At 42.3% G+C, this 19348-nt stretch overlaps 1 protein-coding gene across 2 annotated transcripts in view; it reads right to left on the reverse strand.

The window, feature by feature from the left end:
- The window catches only part of DENND1B (DENN domain containing 1B), a 251161-nt gene that overhangs the window by 59509 nt on the left and 172304 nt on the right, over nt 1-19348 (reverse strand). For both annotated transcript variants that reach the window (XM_066623653.1, XM_066623652.1), the window contains one exon: nt 6587-6712. In XM_066623653.1, coding sequence (XP_066479750.1) covers nt 6587-6712 — 126 coding nt within the window. The remainder of the gene's footprint in view (nt 1-6586; nt 6713-19348) is intronic.

Consider the following 19348-nt stretch of genomic DNA (forward strand, 5'->3'; position numbering starts at 1 on the left):
GCTAAGCAAGACAACACAGCTGTCCTACAAGAGTTTTAATGTTGGAGGGGATAAGGTGTCTCCTCAATTTAAAGCACTTCTGAACTCCAATAAAAACTACTTGCATGTTACATAGTAAGATTTTTAAAGAAGAGCACTCTTCAAGGACAGCAGATGCAAAGAAGAAATTCTTTTATTTGTTTTCTTTTTTAATTGGATTAATATACAGGTGCACACTTAGTATGACTTGTGCACACTTAGGGTGACTTGTGAAGTTCTTTAAAAACAATGTTGTAACAGTATGGACAATACATAGGAGGGGAAGAGGCAGGAAAGAGAAAGGAACAAGTATCCCTTCAAAATGCTACAGGAGGATATGTCTTTCAAGTGGGATATTAGAACCTAACCTTGCAAAAGCGGTGGTATTACAAGCAAGGAGAATGCTTCTAGGCAGACTAGCTGCATGTAGACATGGATTTCTGAAAACTCTTCACCATTAGAAGTATTGGTATTACTGGTACTTCCTTGCAGTTATACTTCCTAAGGCAATCTACAGGAAAAGAATAAGAGGCTTGAAAGGGGAAGAGTTATCCAAAATCTGTTACAAAAATGCTGCTGCTTCCATCAACAGGTAACATACCACCAGGCTGTCTTCTTCTTTCACTCTCAAGGGAGCAGGAAGATTAGAGAACAGGAGAACCTAAGGGAGGAAGCCTGGGTACTAGGGAGAATTCCTAAGTAGTCTAAGAATTCTCCCTTCTGAAAAGTCAGAAGGTCATAAAAAGTCAGGATCTACAGAGTGCATAATCCTTCCCATGCTTAGTTTGCCCAGCTCTGAGTTAGAGAACTAATCCAAAAACTATTAAATCAATGAACATCTTGCTGTCAAGGTCAAAAGCAGTGGACATGAGATGATGCAAGAAGCACAATCGTGATTATTAAGCATAAAACTTATCAAGCAAATAGGCACCAAAAAATTGACTTGCTAATTTGTGAAGCATCTTGAGAGGAAAATAAACATAAAGTGTGATAAATGTGTAATTCTTCATGATAAAGCATGAAGGAAAAAAACCTGACTATTATACTAAAGAAATCACCTCTCTTAAAAAACATATATCATTAAAAGATTATAAATAATGTAAACATCTACCATGATTTATACTGCACTTTAAAAAGTCTGGCAAACTTTCAGAAAGCAAGCCAAGAAAAAGATAAATCCATGCAAAAGATACCAAGGTCTTTGCAAGAAAAGGAAAAACCACCCACAGCTTAACTTTAAAAAAATGTACCCACAGAAAGCCTTGTTTAAGTAACACTAAGGCTTGGTGATTAGAGTTTGAAAAATTAGAGAAATTGAAAATGAAAACTGACTTTTTTTTAAAATAAGTGTTGAGCACATGCATTCAGTCTTCATCTCTATGGTGATGAAGCAAAAAGACATAACCTAAATCTTTGGGACAGTGGAGTCTAGATTTGACTTAATGAAATTGTACGTGCGATAGAAGTCTTAAAAGTCAAACTCAAAAGCAAGAAAATAACATTATGGGGGTGGTGGGCATTGCTACTTATAGTAATCTGCTGCAATTTAACTTAGAAACAAAACTTGTGATATTGCATACACACACTTAATACACTTCAAAACACAAACAGATGTAATAAAAGGGTACAGGGGGAGTAAGAGAATTTGGATTCTTCCCCAAGTGGAATTGTATACTAGAAACCAGAAACAATAAGTAGGTCTGTACAGTCTTTATGTATAGAAAATGAAGTTATACTTTTACTGCCATATCCTAACAGTATGGCAATCTAAGAGCAGAATGAAACACAAAGTTTTCAAGGTAGCTGAATGTATATGTATTAATGAAAAAAAATGTAAACAAAAATGAGATCATAGTTTACACAAAGAAAACATTGTGGCACTTATGTTTTATTTTGTTCCATTATTTTACACATATCTTTTGTTGTTTTCAGGGCAAAAATTATTAAGGCCATAAATTCACTAACAGTGCCATCTCACACATATCTACTCAGACCTAAGTCTCATTGCGTTCAATGGGGCTTACTTCCAGGAAAGTGCATATAGGATTGCAGACTAAGACTGGAATTCTATGTATACTTATCTGGAAGTAAGTTCTACAAATGGGACTAAACATACATAGGATTGGACTGTTAGACAGGTTTTGGAAACTTACAGTTTTTATAATTATATCAGAAATTGATACAATTTAATACAATTTAATTGATACAGATTGAGAGCAAAATCCAAAGTCCAGCTGAAATGTCTGCGTGACTTCCTCTTTGCCGACGATGCAGCTATCACTACCCACTCTGCCAAAGATCTCCAGCAGCTCATGGATCGTTTTAGCAAGGCCTGCCAAGATTTTGGACTGACAATCAGCCTGAAGAAAACACAGGTCACGGTTCAGGATGTGGACTCACCTCCCTGCATTACAATCTCTGCGCATGAACTGGAGGTTGTCCATGACTTTGTGTACCTTGGCTCAACAATCTCCGACACTCTTTCTCTCGATACCGAGCTAAACAAACGCATCGGTAAAGCAGCTACCACGTTTTCCAGACTCACAAAGAGAGTCTGGTCCAACAAGAAGCTGACGGAACATAGCAAGATCCAGGTCTACAGAGCTTGCGTCCTGAGTACACTTCTGTACTGCAGCGAGTCATGGACTCTTCACTCACAACAGGAGAGGAAACTGAATGCTTTCCACATGCGCTGCCTCCGACGTATTCTCGGCATCACCTGGCAGGACAAAGTTCCTAACAACACAGTCCTGGAACGTGCTGGAATCCCTAGCATGTATGCACTACTGAAACAGAGACGCCTGCGTTGGCTCGGTCATGTCGTGAGAATGGATGATGGCTGGATCCCAAAGGATCTCCTCTATGGAGAACTCGTGCAAGGAAAGCGCCCTACAGGTAGACCACAGCTGCGATACAAGGACATCTGCAAGAGGGATCTGAAGGCCTTAGGAGTGGACCTCAACAAGTGGGAAACCCTGGCCTCTGAGCGGCCCACTTGGAGGCAGGCTGTGCAACATGGCCTTTCCCAGTTTGAAGAGACACTTGGCCAACAGTATGAGGCTAAGAGGCAAAGAAGGAAGGCCCATAGCCAGGGAGACAGGCCAGGGACAGACTGCACTTGCTCCCAGTGTGGAAGGGATTGTCACTCCCGAATCGGCCTTTTCAGCCACACTAGACGCTGTTCCAGAACCACCTTTCAGAGCGCGATACCATAGTCTTTCGAGACTGAAGGTTGCCAACTACTAGATACAATTTAGCTGGCCTTTTCTCAAAGAAGTTCAATTCAGCCAATTTTCACTTAGAGAAAGACACTGGACTGGTGGGAGAGTAAATGTTTTGCCTGTATAGAGATGCTTGCTTCAATCTCTGTCATCTCCTGAGGAAAAGATCTCAAGTAGTAGGCTGAGGAAAAACCTCAGCAGGAGCATTCTAGAAAGGACCACTGATCAAAACCACATGCATGTGTTTCTTCATATGTAATAACTAGAAAGATACTCTCTACTTCAGACTTGAGAATGTCACAGATATGCTTTTGAATCCTTTTCAGGTGAGTTCACCCAATGCCTGGTACGTCTGAAGAAATCAGGAGCATTACATGTCTTTCAGTATAGGGAGGGGGAGGGAATTATTCACTTGCATTATCTGGTGTACTCCATACATTCTTTGGACTCTCAATTGTTTTTACATACCTTCTGGCATTTAAGCAATTATAACAGCCACAGAAATATTTTAAATATGTGTATTTAAAACATTCCTATCGTCAAAAATCATTGCCTTGGATCAGCAGGGATTATAACAGTATAGTTTTTAATATGGAATGCAAACAACATGCAGCAACATTCATTATTCGGATAGGCAATAATAGGGGTTGGAGAAGGAAAGGTGTATGCTCTTGAAGTTCATGCTAACCAATTAAAAAATACACCTGCAACCTCTGCCCAAGGAGCACAACAGGACACTGATAAGGATGGGTACTAGAAAATATGCATCTGTACAGTTGGCACACCTGTCTTCATTAATCTGAAAAAAGGTTTCCAGATAGTTAAACGCTTTTGAAATAATCAAGGAAGCACATGTAGGTGTGCTTAATAGAACTTTTGGTTGTTTCTTCCTTTGAACACCAGCCTTTTGTGTTTCCATCACAAACTGCTTTCAAATCTCCCCAAATTTCAAAAAAAAGCTTGTCAGGAGCACAGGGGACTACACTTTGAAAAAACCAAGTTAAAAACCCTGCTGGGAATGCAGAATTATTCATGTAGTTTTCTGAATGGTGACCCTTGGGCTCCCCATAGAAGAGAAGCACTATAAACCAGAAACCTATAATGGAAACAAAAAATGCAGAAGCCGGTAGTACTTTTGACAACTCTGTTTCCAAAACAAGCATCCTGAAAAACAAATGCTAAATTTTACTCCTTTTTACTAGAACAAATGTTCTGTGGCAGGCAGGAGCTAGTTGACACAATCAAAAGCTGATTTATCATATCATTAATAAAGAGTCTGGTGGCACTTTAAAAACTAAGAAATTTATTGTACATTTTCATGAACTATAGACCATAAGTGCTATTCTCAGTTGGCAGGAGTATGTGTTTGTATTTTATATAGGGAATATAGACAAAAAATATGTAACAGTGGACTGTGAGAAGTGGAGTCTGTGACTATTATGCAAAGCTTAAATGTACATTAAAAACATGGTTAAGCAGTTTGCTGGAGGCAACACTTAACTTTCAATTAAGAGCTTTAAAATTTGAAGACAAACTTTAGAACAAGGGTTTCCAAACTCCAGACAGCAGAGTGCCGTATCAAATATCTGGCATGGTGTCAAAGGCCGGAAAAATTAAAATTTTAAATATAAAATTAATGAATAAATGAATGAATGGGCTCAAATTTCAAGGATTCTTCAAAACAACAACACACACCACAAAATAAAGCACATACTCAAATGGACCCCCAAGTGGAGGCCTCCTCGACCCTCAGAAAGCCTTCTAAGGCCTTCAGAATGCGCAAAAAAGTTACTTCCAGTTTTCAGGAAAACCAGGAAGTGATGTTTTTAGGCTTTTAGAAGGTGTTCTGGGGTCTGGAAAAGCTGTAAGCAGTCTCCCTGGCCCTCAGAACACCCTCCAGATATGACTGGAGCACAGCTCTGGTCATGTTCAGTCAAGGGAGCCAGAGTCTCTCAGGGGACCAAAGGCTAGCCACGGGCCAGATAGAGGCTAGCTGTGGGCCGCATCTGGCCCCCAGGCCTGGGTTTTGAAACCCCTGCTTTAGAAGAACAGATGTTGAGGCTGTCCTCACCTCTGGTCCCCGTGAACCATCCTGCAGAGCCCCTGACAGCCAGCATTAATCTCTGCGACCTGACCATCGCCGGGCAGCCAGGCAACAATGTCCACCCCTCAAGCCCAAAACAGCAACACAGTCACTGTTGGGCTCACCGGGGTGAGCTCAGACAGCTGACACACTTGGCACATGACACAGCAACCACCCTCCATATTCGCTGTGAGGCGGAGAGGTTGCAGACAGGCCCATTCTCTCCAGAAAATTGACTGACAGAGCAGCCATGCAGTTGCAGCATCAATGACCTGCCAGCAGAGCTACAGACTTGGAGATGAAGCTCCCTTTAGGATCAGGGAGCAGTACTTATACAGGGATAAGGGCAGGAAGGGAGGGATGGAGACCAGAAGTGCCTGTATATAAAGATTTCCCTGCAACCGAAGTAGAGAGTTAGCATCCACCCGGTGAGGGTGGCAGCCAGTGATCCTGGGAAGAAAGAGGAAGCCTTCTCCTTTTTAACTCCCTCCTCTGTTCATGCTTGGGGCTGCTTGGGTTTTTCTACTACTGGAAGGCCCTCAGTCAATATCCTCAACATCTCTCTTTCACTTCTAGCAGCATCCTGAGCCTTGTGACCAGTGCTGAGGTCCAAGCTACTTAGATCATACAACAGATACATACCCAACAAATAACATGTCAACTTTGTAGCCAGATCATTTTAAACACAGTCTGTTTGAGGCGTAAATAACAGAATTAAAGTTAAATCACTTACCACAACATCCAGTAACTAAGGGCTTAATGTATGAACTGCCTGAGTGAAGCCCATTTTAAATATACTGTTAAGATTGGTTCCCTGAAAATCCTAGTTTGTGAGCTAGGATCTAGCCTCTGGATTCATATCTGCTCTCTCTCCGAAGTGCCCCTCCCTTTCCATGTATTAACCAGTTTATTGCTACATTTGTGAGCATTACATCTGCACTAAATGTGGAGATACAAAACTTATAGAATGTGGAGATACAAAACTTATAGAATGTTCAAGCTATGATAGTTGTTTAACTGGATGTTGAAATCCGTGACCACACCAAGAATTTTGCCCTTTGTTGGCTCTAATGCACAGATAGTGCTCACTGCTCTTTGCCTTCGATAACCATCAATGGGAACTGGCTGCACATGAAGGCCACACAAAGTATTTTCCATATCGGGTTATATTGCCAAGTCCTCCTCCTTGCAGAAATTAACAATATTTGCAGTCTTAAAAGGCAAGAAAAACTGAATACTTGAACTGTACAAGGAAATTGCTTACAGGTTTGTATCTTAGTGCATCTCTGTATGATCCAAACAACGCTGCCTGTGCCCTAAGGAAGGCCCTGGCTACTCCATCACCCGTAGCTGTAGACTGCTTCTTCAGTTTATTTTTCAAGGTCGAGACCTGCGTGACAGAGAGGAACAGTTAAATTAACACCTCAGAAACTGGTACAAGGAGGTATGAACCCAATCAGCAGGCAAACCATGGTGTCTGCGGTCAGCCAAAAATTCATCCTTTTCCTTGATAGCTTATCTTTTTAACTGCAAAGAACACCTGCTGGTCTGTTAATTGAAATGAAAGCAGGGGATGATAGTAAAGTGCTAATGCAAATTGGTTTATGCTCTCTTTTTTTTTTTTTCCCCAAAGGCCTCTTGACATAAATAAGCTTTAATTATTTTACAGTAAACTGCTTGTGAGTCACTTTTCCTGCAGATTTCTTGCAATCATAACATGTGTCTACTTGTTTAAGACAAAGCCAACTGGATATCTTTCATTTGTGCTACAAAAGCTTAGTTTGGAGGTACATGAGGAGCTCAACTTATCACTTTGGACAGCCCCATATAATCACAAAGCTTCCATTGCTGGCTATAGGAAACACATTTGCAAGCACACGGGTCCCTTCCTTTTCCACAAGAGATTACAGGAAAGCCCCACTATGAGTTCGTACTGACTCTCCTAGATGGCAGCCATTATGTTTTGATCTTATGATTGCTGTATCTGCTGTAACTGCCTAACCGCTGTTTGCTTCTGCAGTTAAGCACCACCTAATTTTAATTTTAACAATCAATAAGTGCCTGCATGAAATAAATTTACCACAGAGCATGCTTTTCAAATATATGTGTACAAGGCCTTCTTTGTATTTTTTTAATGTCAGTCAGCTAGCATATTCAAAAAGGGTATCATACAATGGGATATGGTAGAGAAAAGGGCAGCCAAAAAGTTCGAGAAATTGGAGCACCTTTCCTAGCAGAAAAAGCATGAACATGTCTAGTTCAGGAATGAAAGCAATTAAGGGTGCAATCCTAACCAACTTTCCAGCACTGATATAAGGGCAATGCAGCTCCGAGGTAACAAACATTCTCTTACTTTGAGGAGGCCTCCATGAGTCCCACCCAACTGCAGGATGCAGCACGCAGCACACATCCCACTGGCACAGCTATGCCAGTGCTGGAAAGTTGGTTAATATTTAGCCCTAAGTGGGACATTAGAACAAGAAATAAAAGTGACTGGCAACAGATTCTGGACAGACCAAAAAATGCAAAATATAATTAACTCAATCCTATGAGAAAATGATATCGCTATATGTTGGCATCCTTCAGTCTCGGAAGACTATGGTATCACGCTCTGAATGGTGGTTCTGGAACAGAGTGTCCTCTCCAGTGCACGAAGCCTGGGTAAAGTAGGTATGGAGGATAGGCTGTTACCCATGCAGCAAATCCCCCCTCTCCACGTCGCTGAAATGGTCCAATGGAAAGGCAGAAGCCCATACGGTTGGTTCCAGCGGCGTCGCAGGAGTTGCCAGAACGTGACTGTGTTCAGCCATGAACTGCCTCAGGGACTCTGGCTCCGGATTTTGCCTCGAGGTTGACTCTTGAAGCCTTTTCCATAACTGGATGTAGCCACAAGGCAGTGGAGGTTTGGGATCAGAGTTTTCCTTCTCTCAGATGAGCTGCCTTCCCAGGCTGACGAGTCCCATCTACCCGGTGGCTGTTTAGTCGCCTCTTACGACAAGTACAGCCAAACTGAGGGCCTATTCTTATCCCCAGCCCCCAGGGAATTATCGCTATATAATCTCTCTATATATAAACCTATAATTAGCTCAATCCTATGAGAGTCTTGTGCTGTCAGAAGTTCTGGGAGGGCAAGGTCCTTTATGGCTGTCACATGCCATTTAGCGCAGCTGGGCTGCCACTATAAGCCAGCAGCCTCTCAATGACCTCTGGTGCCAGTATGTCAGCATGGGGTGGGAGGGAGGCAGAGATGCATAGAATAGGGTGGGGGAAGGACTGAGGCTGGGAAATGAGCAGAAGCAGTGCACCAATATTCCATCCTCCTTCCTGGCTTAGATCTGTTTTCCTGGGTCCACTCGGACTTGCACAGCAAAGCAGCTGGCACAGGTCCAGCCAGCACCAGAGGGACAGTGAGGGCTTACCCTCAACAAGGAAAAAAATGATCTCTTACCCAGAGGAGACCTCCACAACTGGCCCCTCCCCACAGGATGCTCCAGTGATGTGGCCACATCAGCAGAGAGGGATTTAGGTAAGATTGGACTGCTAGCAAATTCCCTGCCCAAAGCACTGGTTACAGGCTTAGACGGATGATTAGAAAATTCATGAAGAACAGTTGCAACAACAACTATTAGTTATGACAGGTAAATACAGTCTCCATGTTCAGCAACAGTATACTTCTGAATACCTAATACTGTGGACAAACAAGAGAATGCTGTTTATCTCATATCCTGCTTGTCAGCTCCCAGAAGCAGTGCCAGCACCACTGGAGGCCTTGGGACAAGGTCCTGAACTAGGCTCCTTACCTACTACCTTTGGACACTTCCACTACTACCAGTACTAAGGGTTCATAGGTCAGCCCGGGCATGTGGGCCTTTTCTTGGGCATGGACCCTAGGCCACTGCTTGATCTGGCAACATGACACGACTCCTGCCCAGAGCCATTTGGCCTACTGCTATTCAAAACAGAGTGTTGGTCCAGATAGACCAACATGGAAAGGCTTAACTTTTCTAGGTTTTTATTATAGCAACTTTGTTAGCTCACTTGGGGAACATATACAAAACACTTGATTTAACAACCTCAATTTCAACCGACTTCAGATAACAGACCATTTTTGAGGTCCAAGAGGTCCATTACCCAAACATTACAGAGTTCCCTCAGAATGCTAAAGGACCTCTGTAATGCAGAGAAGCACCGCAGCCACCCGCCCCTAAGGGGATCTCACAGATAAGTCGAGGACAAGTTCTCGGTGGAAAATCATGGAATGTTCCATGACCCTCGGATAAGTTGGGGATAAAACTTGGGGAATGGTGATTGTGAGGAGAAGCTGCAGCTTGCCCTGGACCCTGACTGAAAGCTGGGAACGTATCTGAGCCACGCCACTGTTTTTGAAGACATTAGCAAGGTGCTTCTGTAGTACTGTGTGCCGCCCCCCCAAAGCAACAAAACTGAACATTGCATTGAATTGCTAAAAACAAAAACAAAAATCCATGTTTGAAACTGAAAAAAAGCATTTTTAAAAACCTTCCAAAACAAATGCAGCACCAATATAAAGCAACCCAAACAGCTTCAGCACAACACCCTGCTTCCATTGCGGCCAGACAACTTTTTATACAGTTCATTGTCATTTTAAGAGGCACTTCTAGGCTTGGAATTAATGAGCATGCTCAGAAGACTCTAAAATGGAGTCTTTGACAGATGTCAACAAAGCTGTATGTTCGTAAGCTGTCTACAATCACTCAAAATGTTCCTCATTGCTTCACAGACCCTCCTCAAACACTTTTAAAGCTCCTTGTGGCTTCTCCGGGCTGCCATGACATGCCTGAACAGTCCTGACCCTTGAGTGCCCAAAGATAAGAGGAAGATACAATCTATGCTTGATTTATTGGTAGAAATTTCTTGCCTTATAGGTAAATATCTAGGAAGCAGCAACTAGAATTTACTTCTTGAGCAACTCTCCATTTCTAGCGTGCCCTGTTCAAAAAGGAGAGTTGCAGCACAAGCCCTGGAAGGTAGCTGAGCCTGACTCCCAGGCCTACTTTAGAGAGCTCCATCACTGCGGCTGCTCCTCTATCCAGCAGGGCACTTTAGGATGGAGAGGTCCTTCATTCCTGGAGTACCCTAGTGGAGAGCAGAGCAGAAGCCCTGAAGGAGCTCTCTACTGTAGGAGTTCAATGGATTAATGGGGGAAAGTGGTATTCAGATTTATCTGAATTCTGGCATTAACCACATCCCCTGCCCTCATTAGTCTGTAAAGTCGAGTGTTCAATATATTTGGAATTATTATAATAAAGACAAGGAGATATCGTTTATACTCTTTTAAAAGAAAGAGCATCAGTATGATGAAAGAATCAATTTCTTTTTCAGTATCTCATTTTCTTTGTTAATGCTAGCTTCTTTCACATAGTAGTACCTCAAAATATTCATTACACAAATAAATTAGAGGCAAAAAAGAACAATTATATTTAAAGAACTTTCTCTTGAAAAAAGGTTTGAAGCTAATTCTGGAATTACTTGATTAAGTAAATGTTGAATTTTGTTTACACTAAATAGTAATGCCAGAATCAACTGAACTGAAACATAGCCTGAATGCCCAGCCAGTACAATAAAGTATGTTTTCCAAATTGAACTAGCCTTGGTTCTTGAACAGTGTCTGTTCAGCCTCTTTGTCCTTTCATATACTGAAGGCACCCATAATATTATACCAAGAGAAAAAGATTCCCTAGGAACAAATGCAAACAATTTCACAAACAGCTTTGCACATCTCAAACGTAATACCAGAAGTGTAAAAAACTATATCCTGTGAGGTTATGCTCTGCAAGAAACCTGAACATGATGGATTACTGGACACATGTGCAACTCAGTGCCTATTCAAATGTGTTCGCTTCTTCTGTTAAAATAAAACATGTGCTATACAGTATTTCTGTCATTGGTCTAAATACAGTGATTTTTTTTTCCTGTGGTGATGGAAACTTTGATATGCATATCATGCATATAATCGCTGAACTTTTACTTGGAATGGAGTATCTGTATATGCATTCCTTTACATATGTGCAGTAGTGTGTGCCCCCCCCAAAGGAATGGGTCAAACTGCATATGTATGAGTTTGATGTACCCTGAAGCACATATAAGGCTCTGAAATCATGGAAACATGGTTGAAAACTAAGAAAATTGTGGAAGAGGTCTTACAGGTGCATAAATTAGACACATTTACAGAATCATAAAATGCATTGTTTCATAACAGAACTGCATTAGCAGTAAAACTGCATTAGCAATTCTCAGCTTTCTATGTGCACGGTTGTGAATATCTTAGTATGCATCACATGAAATATGTTTTACTGCAGCCACTATATTTACCCTTTATGGACATGAGAGTGCATCACTAAAACAGATGTCAGTTTAAAAAAAAATCCACAACAATCCAAGAATGAATATCCTTTTGTTTCTTCATGCAAGCGGGCATGGCTATTCTTGTCAATGAGGACTGTAATTGAAGCATCAATCTAATTAACAACTAAACTCTGAATAATGCTAATGAGAACTGAACATGGCATCAGAGAAAAGACCAGCTCTACAGGTGATAAACCTTCACAGTAGTGACATTTTCCAGTGTAAAGTCACCGTTACTGTGATCTGATCAAAGAGAGAGCCCCCCATTGGGTCCAATTATAACTAAAGTTTTGAAAAAAAAAATGGAGTTATGATGTTCATAATCTATGCAGAAAGGCCTTTACAGTACAGGTCTTCTCCCTATAGCTATGATCTTTTCAATTTATATCCAAGCTCCATAGATCCAGATAAAAGTTTAGAGTCCAATTCATTTAGTCCATGGAGATCCTACACCAATGTTCGCTTAAGCTTTAAAAAAAATCACAAAAAGATTTTTTTAAAATTCCAATTCTGAGTATTAAACAGTTAGAGTTCAAGGTTGCAAAACTAACTCTTGTAAATCTTACTGTCTGTGTCCTAAACCTTATTGTTCTTGTGGAAGCTTAAAATTTTTTAGTGAAGTATATAACACCCCACACATTTTTTTTGTAGGTAGAAGAATAACTGCAAATATATTTAAATAAGTAGGAATCTGTGAAATGTTGTGAAAACCTCTGAATAATTCTATATTACTGATTGTCAGGGCTGTCAGAGCTTTTTTTAAAAAAGTAATTTTGGTTGTAATCTTACACACATATTTTAATCCAGGTTATTTAATTCAGGTTTTACAGCTGGTTTAGATGTAAGAATTGTTCTCTCATACTGATGAGCTATATGCCTGACTCACACTAACGTGAAAATGGCACCAGTTTTTTCCTTCACCCTTCTCCATACCAAGTATGGGAAGAAATGGATTGCTAGAGACTCCCATACTCAGAGTTAAACCTGAGAAAACAAGAAGTGACTGGAACAACTATCCTTTTTGCTTTGGTTCACTTTACATACTGGAGTCTAGGGTATAAAAGCAGCTGGAATTAACCCCCCACACCTAACAGAGGGTAGTATATGCTCTTGTGATTACTTCCATTGACTGCACTTTTCACATAACATGTGGGGTAAGGCAGAAAGTGTCTCCCGCTGTTGACACATACATTAGAACATCTATAGATGAGCTCCACATACAGCTTTATGCACAGAGGTCCCTTTACAGATGTCCAAAAGAAAACCTGTAGAGCGGAGGCAAAGCCTATCATCATGATGCTTCCCTCTTTGCTTCATTTGTTATCACTGCATGGAAGTGGAGCCTCACTCAGCTGGAATGTTTGGGGAGAACGTGTTTGTTGAGTATGGATGCCTGTTTTGGTCCTGATGATAATGTAAGAATAAGGGTGATCAAGCAGAATTCTCATTTGCTATGAAAATGAGTAAAAATGAAGCAGTGGCATAGCTAGGTCATTTTGACACCCGATGCCCATAAATTTTTGTCACCCCACTATGACATAAATTAATTTTTCACATTTTTATACCATCCTTCCTCTGAGGAGCTTAGGGTGGTGTGCATGGTTCCTCCCCTTATTTTGTCCTCACAACAACTCTGTGAGGTAGGTGAGACTGAGAGGTAGTAATAGTCATGACATAAAATGAATAATAACGGCCAGAAAATAAATGCAATTGATGAAATTCTGCATCAAATGGTATATAACATGATGGTATTATTCCTAAAAGCTACAATGTCCACAATTTTGGTCACTAGGATGTTAATGCCCCCCCCCCCCACCAACCAGGATGTCTCATTAATTTTAGCACCAGGTCTCACTTTTTAGAATGACAATGTAACCAGGACCTGCTAGAAATGACATCATCAAGTGAACTAAAATAAATTATAAATAATTCAAGAAAAACAAATAGGGGAAGCCAGCCCTGTTCCACCAAGTGAATTTTCTCTGTAGCCTGCCTGCAATAACACCCCCTCCACAAAAAAAAAAAAAAAAATCAGTGACATTATCAGCCCTACCCAGTGCCCAGTTCAATTTTAGTTATTATATTTAAATCAGATCACTATCAGGACCCACCCAGCTTTCCAAGTCTAAATTAGAAAAATAAATTCACCTTACCTTTTATTTTATTCTTTTCACTGGGGGGGGGGGCTGACTTTTGGAGCATTTGTTGAGCTCTATGTTCATCATATTGGGACCATTCTGGTGGCCTTGCATTCTCTTTTGCCTGGCCTGACCACTAGCCAAGGCATGGTTGCTTACTCATGAGTAAACACAACCATGTGGCTTAGTTTTGCTTTTCATAGGGCTCACTACAATTTTCAGTTTGGAGGGAGGGACTTCCTTCTCATGTGCTTTTGGGGGCCTGCGTTCATCAGATCGGGACCATTCTAGTGTCATTGGGTTCCTCTCAGTCTGCCCTTTCCAATGGACTAAGGCAAGTTTGCCTACTCATGAGTTAAAGTGTGATATGGCTCAGTTTCACTTTCCATAGGGTTCCATGCTTTTTTGGTTTCTGGTTTTTCGGCCATAACTTTTGATAGAAAGGACCGTTAGCGCTTTTAGCGCTAACGGAGATTACCGGGCCCCCACCCTGATGCTGACAGGCTGGGGGCTTGCTGCTATTGGCCTGCCCGCTATGTAGGGCGGGACTAAGAGGCCGGTGTCGGGTGGTGCCCGACCCAGCCTTCAGTCCGGGAGCAAGCGGTGACCCCGCCCTCCTGCCCGTTCGGCAGTCTGAGATTAGCTGGCCGCCTTGTGGGGCCGGGTAGGAATTTTTTGCCGACATCCTGATTGGCGTCCTACCCCGGACTGTCGTGGCTAGGGTTCCATCGTTAGAAGTATTTGGTCACTTTGCGTGGTTCGTGCGGGGTCAGGGTAGGTAGACACACCCCAGTGTCCGTCTAAGACAGCAAGGTCAAGGGGTGAGCCAGGACCGCTCACATGATGCTTTCCCGGCTCAAAGAGGCTGGCTGGCAAGCCCCTTTGACTGGACTAGCACTCCTGGCAGGCTTGACCTGCGGGCCTCCAGTCCTGCTGTTTTATCCATCTGGGCGACGTTGACAAACTGTCCTAGGCCGTTGGTCTGGTGACAGCCTCGAGTCGGACGGTTTCGCCCTTTGACCTTGGGGGAGGTAGACGACTAGGTTCGTTTCCCCCTATTAGCGACCCCGCACGACTTAGGACTGGGTGTCTTAGTCAACCACCCCAGTCACCCTGCTGTAATGTTAAAGATCAATAAAGTGGCCCAGTTTTAAACCCAAGCCGCAGTCTGGTGCATTTATTTGGGGGGTGCGTCGGTAATATTTCATTCCTGTTTTTTCATTGCTTTCTGCTGTAAATTCTGCATCCAATGCATGATGGTATTATTCCTAACCACTGTGATTTTAGTAACTTGTGGTGTCACGCACCACCAAAGCTGGTACCTAGGATAGACCACCAGCCCCCGCCCACCCCACCCCCTGGATTTTTAAATTTATTTTGTTAACATTTTAAACACTACAATGAGAGAGGACAAAGAAAAATTTCCCCATTCTAACTTAGGGTTCAGACTAAAGACTTTAAGTATTCATTTTTGGAAAAATTAGAGTAATTCTAAAAACATTCAGAAAATACTTTGCAAACTGGAGGAAATTTGTCTGGCCCGCTCTGGCAGCTTTTAAAGAAAGAGGCGCTTTTTTTTTTTAAGAGTGTTTTTCAGAAAGTGTGGTCTAAACTGGAACTGCAACAGAAGGCATCTATCTCCGGACCAGATCAGACGGAAAGCTCTTCAACCTCTCCAGACCGAGAGCAAAATCCAAAGTCCAGCTGAAATGTCTGCGTGACTTCCTCTTTGCCGACGATGCAGCTGTCACTACCCACTCTGCCAAAGATCTCCAGCAGCTCATGGATCGTTTTAGCAAGGCCTGCCAAGATTTTGGACTGACAATCAGCCTGAAGAAAACACAGGTCATGGTTCAGGATGTGGACTCACCTCCCTGCATTACAATCTCTGAGCATGAACTGGAGGTTGTCCATGACTTTGTGTACCTTGGCTCAACGATCTCCGACACTCATTCTCTCGATACCGAGCTAAACAAGCGCATCGGTAAAGCAGCTACCACGTTTTCCAGACTCACAAAGAGAGTCTGGTCCAACAAGAAGCTGACGGAACATACCAAGATCCAGGTCTACAGAGCTTGCGTCCTGAGTACACTTCTGTACTGCAGCGAGTCATGGACTCTTCGCTCACAACAGGAGAGGAAACTGAGCGCTTTCCACATGCGCTGCCTCCGACGCATCCTCGGCATCACCTGGCAGGACAAAGTTCCAAACAACACAGTCCTGGAATGTGCTGGAATCCCTAGCATGTATTCACTGCTGAAACAGAGACGCCTGCGTTGGCTTGGTCATGTCGTGAGAATGGATGATGGCCGGATCCCAAAGGATCTCCTCTATGGAGAACTCGTGCAAGGAAAGCGCCCTACAGGTAGACCACAGCTGCGATACAAGGACATCTGCAAGAGGGATCTGAAGGCCTTAGGGATGGACCTCAACAAGTGGGAAACCCTGGCCTCTGAGCAGCCCGCTTGGAGGCAGGCTGTGCAGCATGGCCTTTCCCAGTTTGAAGAGACACTTTGCCAACAGTCTGAGGCTAAGAGGCAAAGAAGGAAGGCCCATAGCCAGGGAGACAGACCAGGGACAGACTGCACTTGCTCCCGGTGTGGAAGGGATTGTCACTCCCGGATTGGCCTTTTCAGCCACACTAGACGCTGTGCCAGAACCACCTTTCAGAGCGCGATACCATAGTCTTTCGAGACTGAAGGTTGCCAACATTGGTCTAAACTGGTGCTAATAAAGTTGTTTTTTTTTAATTTGAGTTGGATATGTGTTTCAATTCCTGACTTTGGTTATGGGTTGTTCTTTAATATTAGATTTGATTGATATTGTCCATTTATTATGTATATTGCTTACTGTTTTTCAATGGATTTTAATCATGATGCATTTTGGGGCAAGCCTGGGAGAAGAGACCGGCCTCCACGTGACCCCCGGAAGAGGCTGCATGGAGCTCTGAAGTCTGCTTGGAGCCCTCAAAGCTCAGCGGTTTGCTGTGCAATAGCAGGGAAAGCTATTTTGGTCTACACATTTTTAAAGTTGTCCCCCAGAACCTGTGCATTTGTAGTATCTGCACAGTGGGGGTCCAGATCAGAACCCTGCTGATATAGGGGGGCTGCCTGTAATAGATAAAGCCTAACACACACACACACACACACACAGGACTCCACCTTACAATGGTAATCCATTCCAGGTCCACCACTGAAATATGAAAATATTGTAATGTGAATCCAATATACATTGCTTTTTGACCATTTGTTCCAACATCTTGGAAGTTGAAGTTTCTGTCTCAGAACTATTTCCCTCTCTAAAATGTGATTTTAAAAGGTGCCTACTGTGGCTCTTTAGGGGCCATGGTTATCAAATTACACAATGTTGTCATTGTATAAAAAGTGAATTACAAGGCTGTATCCTTCCCACAATACACATAGCCACGATGTTAAAAATGGTGCTACCAGCTGAGACCCTATCTAGAAGGCTTGCATTTGCATCAGTATTGCTGATTGGCTTATTTATCACCCACGAGGCCTGTTGGGGGCAATTGCGAGCCCATCATAAGACAGACAGACTATAATAATTTGTAGCTTCTTCTCTTTGGGAAATTTGAAATAAAATAAGGAATATTTTTTAAACATTGTATATTGGAACTTCTAAACTTTCAGAGTTCCTGCTTTCGCAAACATTTTCTGATCCTATCAGCAAAATTTATTTTGAGAGGCATAGCTTGGATTTTCACATGTTCTCTTTTTGGGAAAGTATCAGCTAGATGACACACAGTTATGTGTATTTTGTTAGGGAACAAACTGCTTCACTTGATTTTATCACTTTCAGCTCTGAAATTTCATGAGCTGTGCAAGATTAAAAAAAAGAACAAGAGACAGCAGGTTCCCCCCTCCCCCACAAATAAAAGTATTGGGAATCATTGGCTTATCTGAGCCTTTCATGGCTCTCCATTGAATTTTTCCTCTTTACATTTTTGCACTGAAAGGTTCTAATTGTACTTCACCCCATTCCTCTCCTTGAAGGCAAAAGGAAAGAGATACTCCAGCAATAGAAGATTTAAAAAAAACCCATTTGCATAACTTTAAACATAAGATGCAGCATTTTCATATGAAAGGGGAGACTAATAAATTAGCAGGCATGGGAAATGAAAAGGAGGTGGAAAAAGAAAGGAAATTGAGGTGTGCAAGGAGGAGAAGAAACTGCTACCACAGAATTAAGGATTCAATAAGATGTTCACTAAGGGGTATAGCATAAATGAGCTTGGAAGTCTAGTTTAGTTTGCTCCCAAGTTATCAAATCCTTGTTGTCAGACAATATAGACACCATAATAGTTTCAGCATTTCAGCTTCTTAAAAAAATCTCCTATTTTTATTTCAATACAACCATCTTTATCATGGCAATATCCATAATTACTAGGCTAGTCATTTACTCTAACAAAGTGTAACATCTGTGTACAACTATTTCAAGAGAAATAGTATCTCTAGGTTAAAAGAAAAATGATGCCTTAATCTGGAAGAGAGGAGTGGGGGGGGGGCGAGAGGGTACAAAGCTGGACACTTTTAACTTAACCAGTTTATTCTGAACACTTTTATGTTGCTATTGTTACACTATACAGTACTGGTATGCCAGAATGCCAGAAAAATTCACAGTTTCCTTGATGATTAAAGAGCAAGAGTCTTCAGACAGTAAATGAGATGAGAGGACACCTAAATTTAATGAGAGGGCACCTAACGTGAGTGAATTTTCCCACATTCAAGAAGCTGGTAAGCAATGAAGCAAAATAGACCTCTTGAGAAGGGAGTTCTTTGGCCAGGGAGCAGATACTAGGAAGACCCAGTCCTGAATCCCCATCAGTCTGACCTCAGGTGGGGATGAAATTCAGACCAAAATCTTCCCTGATGGCCTAAGTTTGCAGGCATTTTTATATGGAGTAAGGCAGTCCATCAGATACTCCAGGCCCAAACTATCTAGGGCAGTGGTTCCCAAACTGTGGGTTGGAACCTAATTTTTGGTGGGTTACCAAAGGATGATGGAAAGATAGCCTCAAGCCCTGAGGCCCTGAACCCGTGGACATTATATATCTGGACTTTCAGAAGGCGTTTGACACGGTCCCTCACCAAAGGCTACTGAAAAAACTCCACAGTCAGGGAATTAGAGGACAGGTCCTCTCATGGACTGAGAACTGGTTGGAGGCCAGGAAGCAGAGAATGGGTGTCAATGGGCAATTTTCACAATGGAGAGAGGTGAAAAGCAGTGTGCCCCAAGGATCTGTCTTGGGACCGGTGCTTTTTAACCTCTTCATAAATGACCTGGAAACAGGGGTGAGCAGTGAGGTGGCTAAGTTTGCAGACGACACCAAACTTTTCCGAGTGTTGAAGACCAGAAGTGATTGTGAGGAGCTCCAGAAAGATCTCTCCAGACTGGCAGAATGGGCAGCAAAATGGCAGATGCGCTTCAATGTCAGTAAGTGTAAAGTCATGCACATTGGGGGGAAAAATCAAAACTTCACA

This window comes from Tiliqua scincoides, chromosome 4 (genome assembly GCF_035046505.1).
Source record: "Tiliqua scincoides isolate rTilSci1 chromosome 4, rTilSci1.hap2, whole genome shotgun sequence".
Classification (NCBI taxonomy): Eukaryota; Metazoa; Chordata; class Lepidosauria; order Squamata; family Scincidae; genus Tiliqua; species Tiliqua scincoides.